Source organism: Sus scrofa, chromosome 6 (genome assembly GCF_054392235.1).
Source record: "Sus scrofa isolate SSC_HxYL_T2T_F1_AM1 chromosome 6, Sscrofa_HxYL_maternal_Yorkshire_Landrace_v2.0, whole genome shotgun sequence".
Lineage (NCBI taxonomy): Eukaryota > Metazoa > Chordata > Mammalia > Artiodactyla > Suidae > Sus > Sus scrofa.
Genome location: NC_139388.1, coordinates 29,282,408 through 29,298,310, shown reverse-complemented (window position 1 = coordinate 29,298,310; position 15,903 = coordinate 29,282,408). Strand labels below are relative to the sequence as shown.

The 15,903-nt window shown below is 57.2% G+C and overlaps 2 protein-coding genes across 26 annotated transcripts in view; both read left to right on the top strand.

Moving 5' to 3' along the window:
• The window catches only part of TK2 (thymidine kinase 2), a 1,024,677-nt gene that overhangs the window by 367,910 nt on the left and 640,864 nt on the right, over positions 1–15,903 (top strand). The window lies entirely within an intron of this gene.
• Positions 302–15,878, top strand: FHOD1 (formin homology 2 domain containing 1). Of its 25 annotated transcripts, XM_021094073.2 has the most exons (25): positions 302–577; positions 848–922; positions 7,831–7,937; positions 8,332–8,396; positions 8,716–8,783; positions 8,858–8,963; positions 9,040–9,134; positions 9,397–9,508; positions 9,591–9,685; positions 9,797–9,940; positions 10,064–10,197; positions 10,280–10,459; positions 10,591–10,614; positions 10,991–11,044; positions 12,193–12,308; positions 12,396–13,000; positions 13,153–13,308; positions 13,528–13,710; positions 13,796–13,915; positions 13,996–14,157; positions 14,515–14,705; positions 14,797–14,989; positions 15,071–15,233; positions 15,308–15,508; positions 15,581–15,878. In XM_021094073.2, exons 3-25 carry the CDS (start codon positions 7,909–7,911, stop codon positions 15,661–15,663), a joined length of 3,279 nt encoding a protein of 1,092 aa, XP_020949732.2. In that variant the 5' UTR covers positions 302–577; positions 848–922; positions 7,831–7,908; the 3' UTR covers positions 15,664–15,878. The 25 variants fall into 25 exon arrangements, 16 of the variants coding, with proteins under 16 accessions (XP_020949732.2, XP_020949730.2, XP_020949729.2 ...); XM_021094071.2 differs by lacking the exon at positions 848–922 and having other exon boundaries at positions 13,156–13,308; XM_021094070.2 differs by lacking the exon at positions 848–922.

Sequence of the window (15,903 nt, the reverse complement as noted above, 5' to 3'; positions counted from 1 at the left end):
TTGCCCTAAGAAACCCCAAGAGAGCGCAGTTTCACGGCCCCCAAGCCCAAAGAGCTTCCCAGCTTCTGCGCGCTCTCGAAAGGGGTGTGCGCGAGCTCGAATTTTCCTGCCGGACTAGCCAATGAACCAACAGGACTATCATGCCCTCTGAATTTCTTGGCTGCAAGCTCCGCCACCAGCGGTGCTTGCTTCCACCTCGCGCGCTGGGAGACTACTATTGGCCCCACCCCCTTCTTCGGGCCCGCCTCCGTATGGCTCCGCCCCTCTCCCCCAGCGTCGGGTCTGGCCCCGCCCAGACAGCAGAACTAGTTGAGTAGACGCCGCGGCTGGGCCGGGACCCGCCCAGAGGTGCGCGGCTCGAGCCAGGGTCTGAGCCATGGCCGGCGAGGAGGACCGCGGGGACGGGGAGCCGGTATCAGTGGTGACCGTGCGGGTACAGTACCTAGAAGACACCGACCCTTTCGCATGTGCCAATTTCCCGGAGCCGCGCCGGGCCCCCACCTGCAGCCTGGACGGGGCGCTGCCCCTGGGCGCGCAGATACCCGCGCTGCACCGCCTGCTGGGGGCGCCGCTCAAGGTGAGGGGAGCGGGAGAAAAGCTGGGGGCCACCAAGGGTTCAGGGTTGGCGCCGTGAAAGCCTTTGGGTGCTCTACCAGGAAAGTTTTGGGTTAGGTACCCAAGGTCTACGTTGCCTGGCTTGGGGGGGCCGCTTCTCAAATTGAAGGAAGCTGAAGAAGGGAGGTGGTTGTGCGCGCCACGCAAGCTGTCCCTTGAAAATGAGGCCCACCTGGGGGAGGCGCTCGGGTTTCGCTCGCTGCCTTTTTGCCTGATTAACTGCTCTGGATAGGGTGGCGGTAGGTGTTTGGGTGGTAGCGGACCTAGGAGGCGGAGCTGAGGACCGGCTAGCTTTCATCTGCTTCAGGTGAGGTGGAAGCGGGACCACGAGGAGGGGCGGACCGGGGGCGGGCCACTGGAGGTGTCTAGAGGCTGGATTGGGTCCTGCTGGGCTGAGTGTTGTCCCTGCAGGTGGAAGTTCGGCTTGGGAGTGCGGCGGAGAAGAGACTTCACGGGGTGAGGGGGAGTCCCCGGGAAGCAGCCTGACCCGGGACACTGGCGGGAGGCTGCACTGGTGGAAAAGTCCTTTGAGTCACCGCCCCCACCATCCCGTGCAGCTGCCGGCAGCCGCCGGGGGCTGGAAGGGAGGGAGCAGGCCGGGCTAATTTTAAACTGCCGGCCTGCTCTAGTTTGCCTGCGCCCCAGAGCCGACTCGTGCACAGTGCCGGGAAAGGCCCATTTCCAGATGGCCGGCCCTACCTCCCCTTCTGCTAGCCGCGCAGCCCCCCGCAGGCGGCCTTTTCCGGTGCACTTGGTTTCCGGGCCAGAACTCTGCTAGGCGCACTACTACTCCTCGCAGTGTCCCACCAGCCATTCCGCACCAAATGATGAGGAAGAGAGGAGAGAGTTGATGGGGGTGCCCTCCGCTGCTCCCAGGCTTAGCTGGACGCCGAGTTGCGTAAACTTGCCCCCCGGGCCCAGGGTCTCCCCTGGAATGTGCCCCAGGCGCCGGGCCCCCAGCTTGCATTCCTAGCGCTGCGGGGCAGCCCCGCCTCCAAGCGCAGGCGGGAGAGGTGCTGAGACTATTGGCCTGGGGAGTGGCGCGTGTCTGAGCAGAGCCAGGGCTTTGAAGACAAGGACTGAAGAGTGTAGCATGTTGCCCTCTCCAGAGTTTTGATGCCACTCCTCCTTGTCTTGCCCTGTTCAAAGGAGCAAACTGAAATGGGCCTGAAAGAAGCACCTCCAGCCAGAGGCCACCTCCCTTTCAAGATGGGCGCAGGGGAGAGAAGGGTACTGAACTGAGGCCAGGTTCTTGTTTCCAGGCTCCCAGAACTCCTAGTACTGAAATAAGCCTGGAGCACAACAGAGAACAGAGTATTCCTCCCACTCCAACTCTAGGACAGGACTTAGCCATAACACCCCTTTTCCCAATTAGGGGCAAGTTTGGGAGGTCAGCTATAGGAGAGAGGCTCAGAATTACCCTCACCCCTCCCCCTCATTTAGGAGCACACCACCACCACCCCCTCACCAGGTGCTCTGCCTTCTGTTCTCTGCTCCCTTGCTGAAAGCAAGGATAATGTGTTACATACTCCCTAGCTTGGTCCTTCCTGGTCTCCCCACTTTCAGGATCTCCCACCTGTGTACCTGAGAACTGCCAAATCCCACACAGGCAGAATTTGGAGGCTAGCACACTGAGTTACCACTGTGCCTAGAGCCAAGACTCCCTGGGGCTGGCAGTTCTGCCAGGAATGGTCAGATGCACTGTGATGTGCTCATCCCAAATATAAACTGTGACCACAGCCCCAGAATAGAAGGCCAGAGGAAGAAGGGCTGAGAATAGGGTAGGGGCAGGATGTCAGCGAGTTGAGGGAGGGGGAACAGGGCCCCTCCTTGTAGGAAATGTCAACAGCTGGCCCCTCCCCTAGTCCTATAACTGGGTGCCCCAGGGGTACAGACATGACTCAGACCTGCCTCCACAGCCCTCTAGAGAGGAGAGGTGGCCCAGAAACCCAGGCATCCCCATCCGAGCCTGTAGAGCAGAAATAAGAAGGGGGGTTCTCTGCTCACTGCTTCATCCTCTGCACAGCTGTTCAGCAAGAGAACAGTTCACAGCCAAATGACCTCTGCCCTCCCACTCTGGACACTGACCCCCATCATCCCTGAAGACCCTACCCCTTCCTTGGGAATGTACAGGGGCCCAGCCCCCTTTCTCTCTGGGGCTCCACTATGCACACCCCTTTGAGGGTGGAGCTAGCCTCCAGAGTTCCCCTGAGGGCTTCCTTTTTAAACGATTCAGAACTTTCAGGTCTGAGAAGGCCTTGCTCATTTCCTCCCAGTCTAGGAGGAAGCTCCTGGCCACAGCCTCTGACTCATCTCCTGCCCCTGGGGGCGGGAGTGGGGGGCTCCTGGCAGTGTCTTGAGCCATGCATGGTATCCCCAGGAGAACTCCGGAGTGTCTCTCTCCCCTCTGTGCTAGCGCCTCACCCAGCCCAAGAACCTGGCCCTCTGGCCCTGCCCTCGTTCCCCAGAGCCACCTGGTCCCACTCTCCCTGCTACCCTTTGTTTTTCCAGGCCTGCCTCAGGAGCCCCTCCCTGATATCTAAAGGCCCTGCAACATCTACGATAGCACTTCTCTCTCACTGGGCTGTGGGCAGAGGACCCTGGATGCTGCTCTGCCCCTGATGCAGAGGCCAGAGGATCCCCCTTTTCCTAGCAGCAGAGATAGCCCTAGAAATCTGTTCATTACCAGCAACTTTGTTTTTTGTTTTTGTTTTTGTTTTTTTGTCTTTTTAGCTATTTCTTGGGCCGCTCCCGCGGCATGTGGAGGTTCCCAAGCTAGGGGTCGAATCAGAGCTGTAGCCACCGGCCTATGCCAGAGCCACAGCAACGCGGGATCCAAGCCGCGTCTGCAACCTACACCACAGCTCACGGCAACGCCGGATTGTTAACCCACTGAGCAAGGGCAGGGACTGAACCCGCAACTTCATGGTTCCTAGTCGGATTCATTAACCACTGCGCCACGACGGGAACTCCTATTACCAGCAACTTTGTTTCCCCAGCCTGGCTTAACATTAGAGTGGAACAGCAGTGGTACTTGTTTCCTGACGTTGTCCCTGCCTACTCCAGCCTCACTTTACCCCTCAGGAGCAGTTGTGGCAAGGGGGCTAGTGTGCACCTAACCTTCTGGGACAGGGACCAACTGGAGGCATCCTAGAGGATTCTTAAGGGTAAGATGGGATACTCTAATGAACTGAGAGCCCTTTTTTGATATGAGGTCTCTTTGGGAGACTATAGATGATTGTGGTGTGGGCATGAGTCACAGTCTCCTCCCAGCTTTCCCTGGTGCCAGCATATCCAATCTGCTGGATATTCTGGGCCGCAGCCTGGTAAGAGACCTTGGTCTTGGCAGAAGTAGGCACTGTTACCCCAACGTGTATGATGTGTATGTGTTCACTCCTGTTCCCTTGCTGGAACTGGGGGGACCAGTTGGGGTATTTGCACAGTTCAGAAAGCTGAAGGGCAGTCTCCAGACTTGGAAACCAACCCTACAGGCCCGAGCCCTCACTCCAACTCCCCTCCAGCGTTCCCTGGAACGCTTCCAAAGTCCACTGTCCAAGATCAAGGTCAGGTAGCTCTGGTCCCATTCCTGGTTGTACAGCCTGGGGCACATTCACTGAATTTGGTTTCCCCCACCTCTAAAAGGATTATTGGGAGAATCAAAGGAACTGGATAGCCCAGTGAGTGACACAGAGGAGGCATAACAAGTGTAGGCTTCCCTCATCAAGGCCCTTTCATGTCATCTAATCCAGGAAGCCAAGGTCCAGTTGGAGACCCAAGATAAAAGAGAAGAAGGGTCATCAGCACACAGGGTCTTACATTTTTAGCAAAGGAGAAGAAAAATGTAGTTAACAAATTATTTCCTTAAAAAAGGATATAATTCTGCCCTTTTCTCCATCTCCCCTGCCCCTAGCATGTTCATTCTCCCTCGATTATACTGCTAGAAAAAATATTGGGGGAGTTCCCATCATGGTGCAGTGGTTAACGAATCCAACTAGGAACCATGAGGTTGTGGGTTCGATCCCTGGCCTTGCTCAGTGGGTTAAGGATCCGGCGTTGCCATGAGCTGTGGTATAGGTCATAGACACGTCTCAGATCCTGTGTTGCTATGACTCTGGTGTAGGCCGGTGGCTACAGCTCCGACTCAGCTCCTAGCCTGGGAACCTCATATGCCGTGGGAGCGGCCCAAGAAATGGCAAAAAAAAAAAAAAAAAGAAAAAAGAAAAAATATTGGGGAGTAGACACCATGGTCCCCTAAGCTTGTCCCTGCATATAAAACAATATAACAATTTGGTTTGGGCCTCCAGAAAAGCCTGAGCCCAAGGAACCAGGAGAAAAGTGGGCTGGGACCAGATCGGAGTAGCTGATTAAGAAGTTCAAACTATTGTGTATACAGTAAATAAGGTACAAGGATATAGAGTAGAATCTTTAAAAATTGTGAATCACTATGCTGTACACCTGAAACACATAATTTTATAAATCAGCTATACCTTAATAAAAAGAGAGGAAATGGGCTGGAGGCTGAAACGAGGGGCTGCGCCTGGGAATAATGAGGGAGGGACTCCACCCCAAGACAGACATCAGAGAAGTGAGGAAGACAAGAGACAGGAGGGAGTCAGGGATGTGGGCCCACACTGAGCCTGTGCTGACCCCAAGCACTGTCCGCAGGGACCAGGGTTTGGGCTTACTCCAACCTGGCCCAGCCCCAGGGTGTGAGAAACAAGGCCCAGAGGTTTGGCTCTCAGAAGGGTGACCCCAGCAAGGGGCCAGGGGTGTGAGGGACAAGCAGCACCCAGCTGGCAGGAAGTCTCCACTCTTTGCAGCTTGCTTGACCCAAACCCATCCCTGCCCCCATCTCCACCCAGGAGTCGGAGTGGGGGGCATGGTCCTGAAGGCTTTGGGCTAGCTACTATCTCTGGACCTCTTCCCCAGAAATGGAGCCCTGGCAGCATAAGATTGATGAAGTGGCTAGGGAGGCCACTGGGAGCAGCCACGGAGGGAAGAGGGTTCAATCTGCTCATCTGAGGAGGCTGGGGGTGGTGGAGAATTTAGTCTTCAGGACCCTGCCCCAAGTAGATGCAGGCATCCCAGGTTTTCTGGAAGGAGAGAGCCATTCCCAGCACAGTTGGGATTAGAGCCCACATGTGTAGCTGCAGGAGGGGAAGGGAGCTTGCTGGGCCTGAGCTTTCTGTGGGTGTGCTTCTTGCCTGTGCATAGCCAGGAGCATACATATACCCTTTCTGACCATATATTTGGGTGTGTAAGCTACTGCCAGGTGTGATCCGCTCACCCTTCCAGTGTTTGCCTTTACAGCGCTCCACCCCTCCCCTTTCTTGGGCACTGTGGCAGTTATGCTTCTCCATTTATTTGTGGCCTTTTTCAAGTGTCTCTGCCTCCCCCGTGGGCTTGGAAGACAGAGGAAGAGTCTTTTTTCCTGCTCTGTCCTCAGCACCTAAAACCAGCCTGCTTTGTGAATGTTTGAATGTGTGTGATTTGGAGGACCCCTGAGGGGATTTGTGGCTCTGGGAGAGGTGTGTTTCTCTAGGGTCCCAGAGTCCTCCAGTCCAAGATGGAAGGAGATGCAGCTGTGCCAGGCTGGGGTGGGGTGGGTTGGCTGCTGAGTCACCTTGTGGGAAGAGGAATCAGGAGGAAAGTGGGGCTGCCCTCAGCTAGCCCTGGATGAAGTACCCCAGCCCTGGGGCCTTGCTGCCCTGTCTCAGGGCTGGTTCCCAGTAGGCCCTGGAGAGGATGACTCTGCTCCCAGGGAAGGGAGAGAGGCCAGGCCCGCCCAAGGCGCCCAGAGCGGGGCAGGCAGCCAAGCAGGAAGTGGGACAGAGAACAGGCTGGAGTGTTTGTCCTGTGTCCCATGTCCCATGCCGGAGCCCAGGGTGGGACCGGGGGCGGGGAGGAGCGGGAGTTCACCCAAGGGCCTTACAGGCTGAACTGCCAAGAAGGACCCAGATCATCCTCTCAGGCATGAGCAGGGCTACTAAGTAGGGGTAGGAACAGGACTCTTTTAACCCCAGAGGACCAAGGGCAGCTGAAAGCCCTTGGGCTGGGTCCAGAGCAGGGCAGGGCTGACAGAACAGCAGACAGATGTTGGGATTGATTTTCGCAGTAACATGGAGCCACAAAATGTCTTGCTTCTCCAGAGGTGGGCTCTCTCTGGGCCCCTGAAGGAGCGGGACCATTCGAATCAAGGGAACTTTGCTGAGCCCTGCACACTGGCACTGTGCTGTGGAGCACATGTCGGGGAGAGGCTTCCACACTCTGGAGTCACCTCACTAGGCTTCCCTACAGGCACTTCTCAAGCATCAGGCCTGGTTGGGGCAGGGGGGGACCCCTGGGCAACAGACTCATGGATGGAGCATGTGCCTTCTTGTTACAGCGGAGGTTCTGGGACTTGCTATAAGCTGACTGAGTCAGAACCTAAAATCTGGTGTTTAATAGGCCTCTTGGAGGCCTGTGAAGTCCAATTAGAACCGTAGTGACTGTAGCCCACTTCCTGGTAGGGCAAGGACCCTCAGGCCTGAAGGGACTAGGATCCCTCCTCGCAGTCTTAACTCAGGGAGACACATATCCCCCTCTTAGCTGGGTTTGCACCCCCCCAGCATTCTTAAATTCTTTCTGGATTTGAATATTTTGTGGCTGTAACTTATCACCTCACAGAGCTGCGAACTTCCTCGAAGGCAGGAACTTCCTCCCGTGTTCTCTCCAGTCCCCTTCCTCATTCACATTCACTACCTCAACAACCATTTAGGGACGACTTGCTGTGTGCCAAGCGCTGTGCTAGGCTCTGCAGATATCACTGACAAGACAGACATGGTGCCTGCACCCAGAGAACACACAGTTAGTGGGGCAGGAGACTACTGTCCAGGATGTGATGATGCCATATGGAAAGCCTCAGAGGAGAGTATACACACAGGCTAGAGGGAGTAGCACTGAACTGGCTAAAGGAGTTTAGGAAAGCTTTCCAAAAGAGCATTATCTAATCTGAAACTTAAGGAATGGATAGGTTATGAGCCAGGAGAAAGCCCTGTGAGCTACATAGACTTTGCACTTAGTAAATCCATGAGAGATGACTGCTGAAGGAATGCATGGCTGCAGAGCAGACCCTTGTGGTGTGCCTCTGCCGGCACCCCGATTGGGAGGTAGGAGGTCTTGGGGTCTCCATACATACTCCTCTTCCTTCCTGCCGTCTCTTCCCTTTACCCTCAGCTAGAGGACTGTGCCCTGCAAGTGTCTCCATCTGGATACTACCTGGACCCTGAGCTGTCTCTGGAAGAGCAGCGGGAGATGCTGGAGGGCTTCTTTGAAGAGATCAGGTCAGAGCTGATAGGGCCAGGAAGACCAGGCAAACTCCCACCCTTGCCCCCATGCTGGAGGGGCTGGCTCAGGTGTCAGCAGCCAAGACACTTGATCTCGAGCCGGCGTTGTACGTCACCTCCTGCTGCCCGAGGGAGCTGTTGCCAGGGGAATCCCAAGGCCTGGCCAGTGTTACCTGCTGCCTGGGATGGGAGTGGGGCTCTCCCACATACCTGAGATGCCTGTGTTCACACCAGCCTTCCTATTTGGACAACTCTTGGGCTTGGAGAAGCAGTTGGGGAGGAAGGAGCTAGGCTAGGGTTGGCATGTGGAGAGGTCTTTGGAGGCCTTGGCATGGGGGGAGGGACCCTGAAGAATGGGCTGGGAGCTGCTGACTGGGCTACTTGATTCCAGCAAAGGGCGGAAGCCTACTCTGATCCTGCGGACCCAGCTCTCTGTGAGGGTCAATGCCATCTTGGGTGAGTGTGTGAGGACATCAGTGTCCAGAAACACCCCGCCATACATATACCCCTTTTGGCTCAGTTTCTTTCAGGCCTGTAGACAGGGCAGTTGGAAGACAAGATGTGTGACCCTACTGTTCCTACCCTGCCCTCTTCTTCCAGGGCCAGGCCGATGCCACAGTTAATCTGTGGTGGGGGTTGCCCAGAGTTGGGAGGTAGAGGAGGAGTTGGGGTGTTCAAGAGTACTAGAATATTTTTTGATTGCGGGTTGTGGTTGTGTCCCAGTAGAAGTTGTCTCTGTCCTTTTGTGGTTTCCATGCCCACCTACCCCTTGCAGAAAAGCTGTATGGCTCCAGTGGCCCTGAGCTCCGACGCTCCCTCTTCTCACTAAAGCAGATCTTCCAGGTGAGGCCCAGAGGTGAGCTGGGGGTGGGCATCCAGCCTGAGCCTCCCCTAAACTCCCCCATGGTTCCCCTCAGGAGGACAAGGACCTGGTGCCTGAATTTGTGCATTCTGAGGGGCTGAGTTGCTTAATCCGTGTGGGTGCAGCTGCCGACCACAACTACCAGAGCTACATCCTCCGAGGTCAGCCCCATCCCTTGCCCATGACCCCTGCCTTCAACAACCCCCTACTGACCTCTTCTTGTCCCTGTGTCCCCAGCACTAGGCCAGCTGATGCTTTTTGTGGATGGGATGCTGGGAGTGGTGGCCCACAGTGAGACTGTGCAGTGGTTGTATACACTGTGTGCCAGCCTGGTAAGTGGCCCTCCTCCCAGCCATGCACCCTTTTCCCACTGCTTCTCTCTGGACCTCAATTTCCTCTTTGCAAAGTGGGCTGGAATGAAATGCCCCTCTAAGCCTCGAAGGCACCTCAACACCTGGCTGGGCCTAGAGCTGGCTCTTTCTGCCTAGACTCTTCTCTTGCTGGGTCCAGCCGCAGGAGCCCTTCCCGCTTCCCACCAGGAGGGGCCCAAGTGTGGCCCAAGCCCCACTCATGTGTGATGACCCTTCCCCCCAGTCCCGCTTGGTGGTGAAGACAGCCCTGAAGCTGCTGCTGGTGTTTGTGGAATACTCTGAGAGCAACGCACCGCTGTTCATCCGCGCAGTCAACTCTGTGGCCAGCACCACGGGTCAGAGACTGTCCCTCCCTCCCCTGCTGCTCAGAGTGCTCCTACTTGTCCCCACATGACTACTCCCCTTTCTCTGTGGCAGGCACTCTTCCGTGGGCCAATCTGGTGTCCATCCTAGAGGAGAAGAATGGCGCTGACCCAGAGTTGTTGGTGTATACTGTCACCCTCATCAACAAGGTGGGGTTGGGGGAGCAAGGGGAAAACCAAGGCCAATTCTGGACGCCTCAGGCTCCTGACTTCTAGTCCCACATCAGCTTCAGCCTTGCCCTCATATCCCCAACCCTCCAGACTCTGGCAGCACTCCCAGACCAGGACTCTTTCTATGACGTGACGGATGCGCTGGAGCAGCAGGGCATGGAGGCACTGGTCCAGCGCCACTTGAGCACTGCAGGCACTGACGTCGATCTGCGTGCACAGCTTGTGCTCTACGAGGTGGGCCAGGCTGCCAGGTCCCTACTGCAGACCGGGGAGGGGAGGGGTCAGGGTGCAGTTCTTCAGTGCCCCATCCCACCTACTTGGGCCTCAGCTGCTTCCATCTGGGCCCAAACCTGCTAGAGCGCCCTGCGGTTGGAGGATGGAGACATGGAAGAAGCTATGGCAGGTGGGCGGCGCACCACCCGCCGAAAGCCTTCTTCAGAGGAGGGCAAGCGCAGCCGCCGATCTCTGGAAGTGCGCTCCCCGGAGCCTGGGTAAGAACCAATGTCCCTCTGCAAATGCGGAGGGCTGGATCCGCCAGGAGTAGCCCTGCCTCCTGACAGGCCACGCCTCCAGCTCCACAGGCCCTGCCTCGCCGGTAGTCTCCACCTCCTCCTCCACCGACCCCGCCTCCAGCCCGGTAGGTCCCGCCCCAGCTACAGGCCCCGCCTCCAGCTCCCACACCTCCGTGAGCCTCTTTCCTACCATCTCCGTGGCGCCCTCATCCGACAGCTCTTGCGAAAGGAGCATCTACAAGTAAGTAGGGAAATAGAGGCTATCCCAGTCTTCTCTCCAACTGCCCCTCCGCTCTGTGCCCCCTCCACCAGCCCTCTGCCTCCTCTGCCCAAACTTCTCTGCCCAAACGCACGCTTTCTCTTTCTTTCCAGACTTCACCAAACTGCTCCTGTTTGGTAAGTGACTGCTGGGGGTGGGGTTCGGCTATGACTGGACCTCCTCCTCCTGCAGCCTCTTTTCATTTCTTTCTGGCATTCCACTTGTCCTTGCCAATGTCAGTCTGTCTCCCTATCCCCTTCTGTCTTTATTTGCCAGCGTCTCTGACTCTCTTGTTTTTTGTCTTTTACTCACCCTGTCCTGTGTCACATTAGTCTCTCCTCTCCACTTCCAGCTTCCTCGTGTCACACCTCCCCCACCCCCTCCTCTTCTCATTGTGGCCGGGAAGGAACTCCTGTTGATCACTGCCCAGCTCTGTATGGGTGTGAGCAAATGGGCTTTGGGATGGAGCAGGCACCACAATTACCATCTCTTCCTCTCATCCCCCCTACCCAGGGCCCCAGAGAGCCCACCTGTCCCCCAGTCCCCTCCTGGGCAGGCCAGGCTGGAGTAAGTACAGAGGCCAACCTGCCAGGCCTGCCATGTGCTCAGGGCTTCAGCATTGCTTCCCCCAGCAGGGGTGCCATGTGCCTGATGCAGCCAGAGCTGGGGAACCTCAGGCCCCTTCTTCTCTCAGGTTACCCAAGGACTAAGCAGTGGGAAACAGTTCACTGGGGTCATGCAAGTCCCTGTGCTTCAATAGTGACACCTTAATAGGGTTGACCAGCGATGAGAATGTGGACTCCCAAACTGGAGCCCTTTCTCCTCTGTCCTCAGCCCAGGATTAGGGCTGGGAGGGGATCTAGGGTACTGTGTGATGTGGAGGTAGGTGGAGGAGAAGCCTGGGGCTAAGGGGAGGACAGAGAGTGCCAATAGAGGCTGGAAGGGCCAAAGAAGAGGCAGGATCACATTCATTACTCAGCATAAACTGAGTGCTTGTCATTTACAGGCCCTTTTCTGGGTATAGGCCATGGCTCTCAAGAGTTGCCAGATAGGCCAAGGGAGGGACGGCCTGGTGTGTCCATTGGGACAGCCATCCCCTTCCCCTGCTCTGTGGGTCCTTGTCTAGAATCAGAACAATGAACATGAACAGCAGCAGTGTTGTAAGTTAAACATTAATTAGAACTACTCCCCAGGGGAGTTCCCGTCATGGCGCAGTGGTTAACGAATCCGACTAGGAACCATGAGGTTACAGGTTCGATCCCTGGCCTTGCTCACTGGGTTAAGGATCCGGCATTGCCGTGAGCTGTGGTGTAGGTCGCAGACGCGGCTCTGATCTGGCATTGCTGTGGCTCTGGTGTAGGCCAGTGGCTACAGCTCCGATTAGACCCCTAGCCTGGGAACCTTCATATGCCATAGGAAGCGGCCCTAGAAAAGGCAAAAAGACAAAAACAAAAAAACAAAAAAAACTTCTCCCCATATGTTGAGTGAGAATCCTGGATTGGTAGGGACCCTCCCCTTATACAGGGAGGCTGAATAGGGGCTGGCGGGGGGTGGGGGTGGGGCTGGCGGGGTGGGGGCAGGTCTTGGGTCTGCTCAGCGCATGGACTGTTCTGTGTGTGCCTGCAATTAGGGACGATGCCCAGGGCCCAGCGAGGCATGTACAGCACCCTGGGCTGGGGTGTCAAACACCCTCACTGACAAGTGCCTTCCCCTAGAGCTCGCTTCCTGGAGAATGTAGCAGTCACAGAAACAGCAAAGCAAGCTGCACTGGCCCAGGGCCGGGCAGAGACACTGGCCGAAGCCATGCCTGATGATGTTGATGGGCACCCAGGTGAGTGGGTGGGTGGGCAGGATGCACCCATGTGGTCCTCTTGCTCCACAGGGAGCATGACACTGATAGCTGCTTCCTTTTCCCTAGACACCCAGGAACAGCGGGGCTCCCCAGAACCAGTCCCTACACCCAGAACACCCCAGAATGCTGCCCCTCGAATCCTACTCCAGGCCCAGCAGAGCCTTGAGCCAGAGCCCAAGGAGCCACTGGTCCCACCAAGCCCCAAGCCTGAGCCCATCCAGGAGCTCCCTACCCGTGGACCCAGGCTCTGCATTGGGGACCTGGACTTCTCAGATCTAGGGGAGGATGAAGATCGAGACATGCTGAACATAGAGTCTGTGGAGGCGGGGAATGGGGTCCCACCTCCACCACCCCCACTGCCCCTGCTCTCTGGAAGCCCCCCGCCTCCTCCACCCCCACCTCCCCCACTCAACAAAAGTCCCTTTCCACCACCACCACCCCCAGCTGCCCCTCTTCCCCCCTCAGCACCTGATGGCCTAGCCCTTCCCACAAAGAGGAAGACAGTAAAACTTTTCTGGCGAGAGCTAAAGCTGGCTGGGGTCCATGGAGGCTCTAGCAGCCGCTTTGGGCCCTGCCCCACCCTGTGGGCCTCACTAGAGCCTGTCTCAGTGGATACAGCCCGGCTAGAACACCTGTTTGAGTCTCGTGCCAAGGATGTGCTGCCTTCTAAGGTAAGCCCACCCTCATCTGCAAGGTAACCCCAGGGGAGGGGGCAGGAAATCAGAGCTCAAGGGTCTGAACTGCTGGGGCTGCTACTCATTTCCCACATGGGGAAGCAGAAAAAGAAAGGAGTCCTTCATCTACCCTTCCCCCAACTCCAAAGAAGGCTGGTGAGGGCCGCCGCACAATGACCACAGTGCTGGACCCCAAGCGCAGCAATGCCATCAACATCGGCCTAACCACACTACCACCTGTGCACGTCATTAAGGCTGCCCTGCTCAACTTTGATGAGTTTGCTGTCAGCAAGGATGGCATTGAGGTAGGGATGACCTAGTGGGGGGTATAGGAAGTCTGGCCCTCTCTTTCAGGCAGTGGGTTTTCCCTGACCCTCCAGTGGTGGGCATGGGCTTGGCATTTCTGCAGGGCAGTCCTCAGACTCTGGGGCTGCCCCAGATGACCCAGGGAGGAGTCCAAACCAATACCTGAGGCCTCAGACCAGCACTGAGTGGCCTATGTGGGGTGGCGGATGCATTCTCAGAAGCTCCTGACCATGATGCCCACGGAGGAGGAGCGGCAGAAGATCGAGGAGGCCCAGCTAGCCAATCCTGACATACCCCTGGGCCCAGCCGAAAACTTCCTGATGACCCTCGCCTCCATCGGAGGCCTGGCTGCCCGCCTACAACTCTGGGCCTTCAAGCTGGATTATGACAGCATGGAGCGGGTACCTGGGTCATGGGATGGGACAGGCAGGGGGGACAGGTGAGCATGATGACCATGTAATCTGAGTCCCTGGCCTCTCACACCAGGAAATCGCAGAGCCGCTGTTTGACCTGAAAGTGGGCATGGAACAGCTGGTGCAAAATGCCACCTTCCGCTGCATCCTGGCCACCCTTCTGGCTGTGGGCAACTTCCTCAATGGCTCCCAGGTGAGTTGAGGGCACAAAAGAGCTGGGAGGCCAGGGCTCTGGAGACAACCAGGGCCCAGGCTCAGATGAGGTCCTTTCAGAGCAGGGGCTTTGAGCTGAGCTACCTGGAGAAGGTGTCAGAGGTGAAGGACACGGTGCGCCGACAGTCACTGCTGCATCATCTCTGCTCCCTGGTGCTCCAGATCCGGCCCGATTCCTCTGACCTCTACTCAGAAATTCCTGCCCTGACCCGCTGTGCCAAGGTCAGCAGCTGCTAGAGGCTTAAGACTAGTTGTGGCATGAGGGAACACACTGCTTCCTCTCCTTAAGTGGGCTGCCCTGCCAGGGCTCGCTCAGGCTACTGGTGTTCACATGGACTGTGTCCTTGGTCAGAAACACTTTTTCCTCTATTGGCCTGGCTACATCTACTCCCTCTTTGGGTCTGTTTAGCTGCCACTTATCCCAAGCAGCCTTCTCTGTTCCCCACTGCATCGCGTGGACTTGACGATCTCCTGCATTAGTCTGTAAGCTTTTGGAGGGCAGGGCCCAGCACACACAGAGGCAGCCTGAGGGAGTGTCTTTCTGTGGGGGGACAGCCTGTGTACCCCCTGCTTTTCTAGGTGGACTTTGAGCAGCTGACTGAGAACCTGGGGCAGCTGGAGCGCCGGAGCCGGGCAGCAGAGGAGAGCCTGAGGAGCCTGGCCAAGCACGAGCTGGCTCCAGCCCTGCGTGCCCGCCTCACCCACTTCCTGGCCCACTGTACCCGCCGTGTTGCCATGCTGAAGGTTGTGCACCGCCGTGTGTGCAACAGGTGAGGGTTTAGGCCAGAGGCCGGACTGCCACCGCCATCCCTTAAGCCCTAAGTAGACACACTGTCCCTCTCCCCTCCAAAACGTGCCTAGATTCCACGCCTTCCTGCTGTACCTGGGGTACACGGCAGAGGCAGCCCGTGAGGTCCGCATCATGCAGTTCTGCCACACGCTGCGGGAGTTTGCACTGGAGTATCGGACTTGCCGGGAGCGGGTGTTGCAGCAGCAGCAGAAGCGAGCCACGTACCGTGAGCGCAACAAGACCCGGGGACGCATGATCACCGAGGTGGGTGTCCCTCCTGGGTCGTGACCACCACCCCCATGGTTTTCTTCCTCTGTTCCCAACTCACCCTTTTACCCTCTCCAGACAGAGAAGTTCTCAGGTGTGGCTGGGGAAACTCCCAGCCACCCATCTGTCCCAGTGGCTGTGAGCAGTGGGCCAGGAAGAGGGGATGCCGACAGTCACGCCAGCATGAAGAGTCTGCTGGCCAGCAAGCCTGAGGACGCCACACACGGCCGCCGCAGCAGAGGTGGGACCTGTGGCCTCTGGGGGCGGTGGGCTCTGGGGCCACCTTGGCCTGAACTTCCTCTCTGGCTCCCTCAGGCAATGTCCAGAACAGCTCCCCAGTCATGCCTACCACAGTGGGGCCCTCCACTGTACCCCCAGAAGAACCTCCCGGCTCCACTTTACCCAGTGACACTTCAGATGAGATCATGGACCTGCTGGTGCAGTCGGTGACCAAGAGCAGTCCTCGTGCCTTAGCCACTCGGGAGCGCAAGCGTTCCCGTGGCAACCGCAAGTCTTGTAAGTACTGCCCACAAGCCCGCCGACCACCTTAACCCCATCGCCCCCTCTGACCCTGCTCTGTCCTTGCAGTGAGACGGACATTGAAGAGTGGCCTTGGGGAGGACCTAGTTCAGGCACTAGGACTGAGCAAGGGTCCTGGCTTAGAAGTGTGAAGGCGCTGCCTCCTACATCTGTGCCCCAGCCTGCCGTGCAGGAGACTACAGTGAGGAGGGAACAGAGTGCAACTCTCAGCCTCTTCTCAACACTAGGGCCACTGTGCCCGTGGCCAGTGCCGTGAGCAGTATTAGCTGTGTGCCTGTGTGAGTGTGTGTGCATGTATGAGCTCCCTGGATGCATGGAGCGTAATAAAGTTTTCCTACCAATCCAACAGCCTTTTTCTTCTTTCAAAGTAC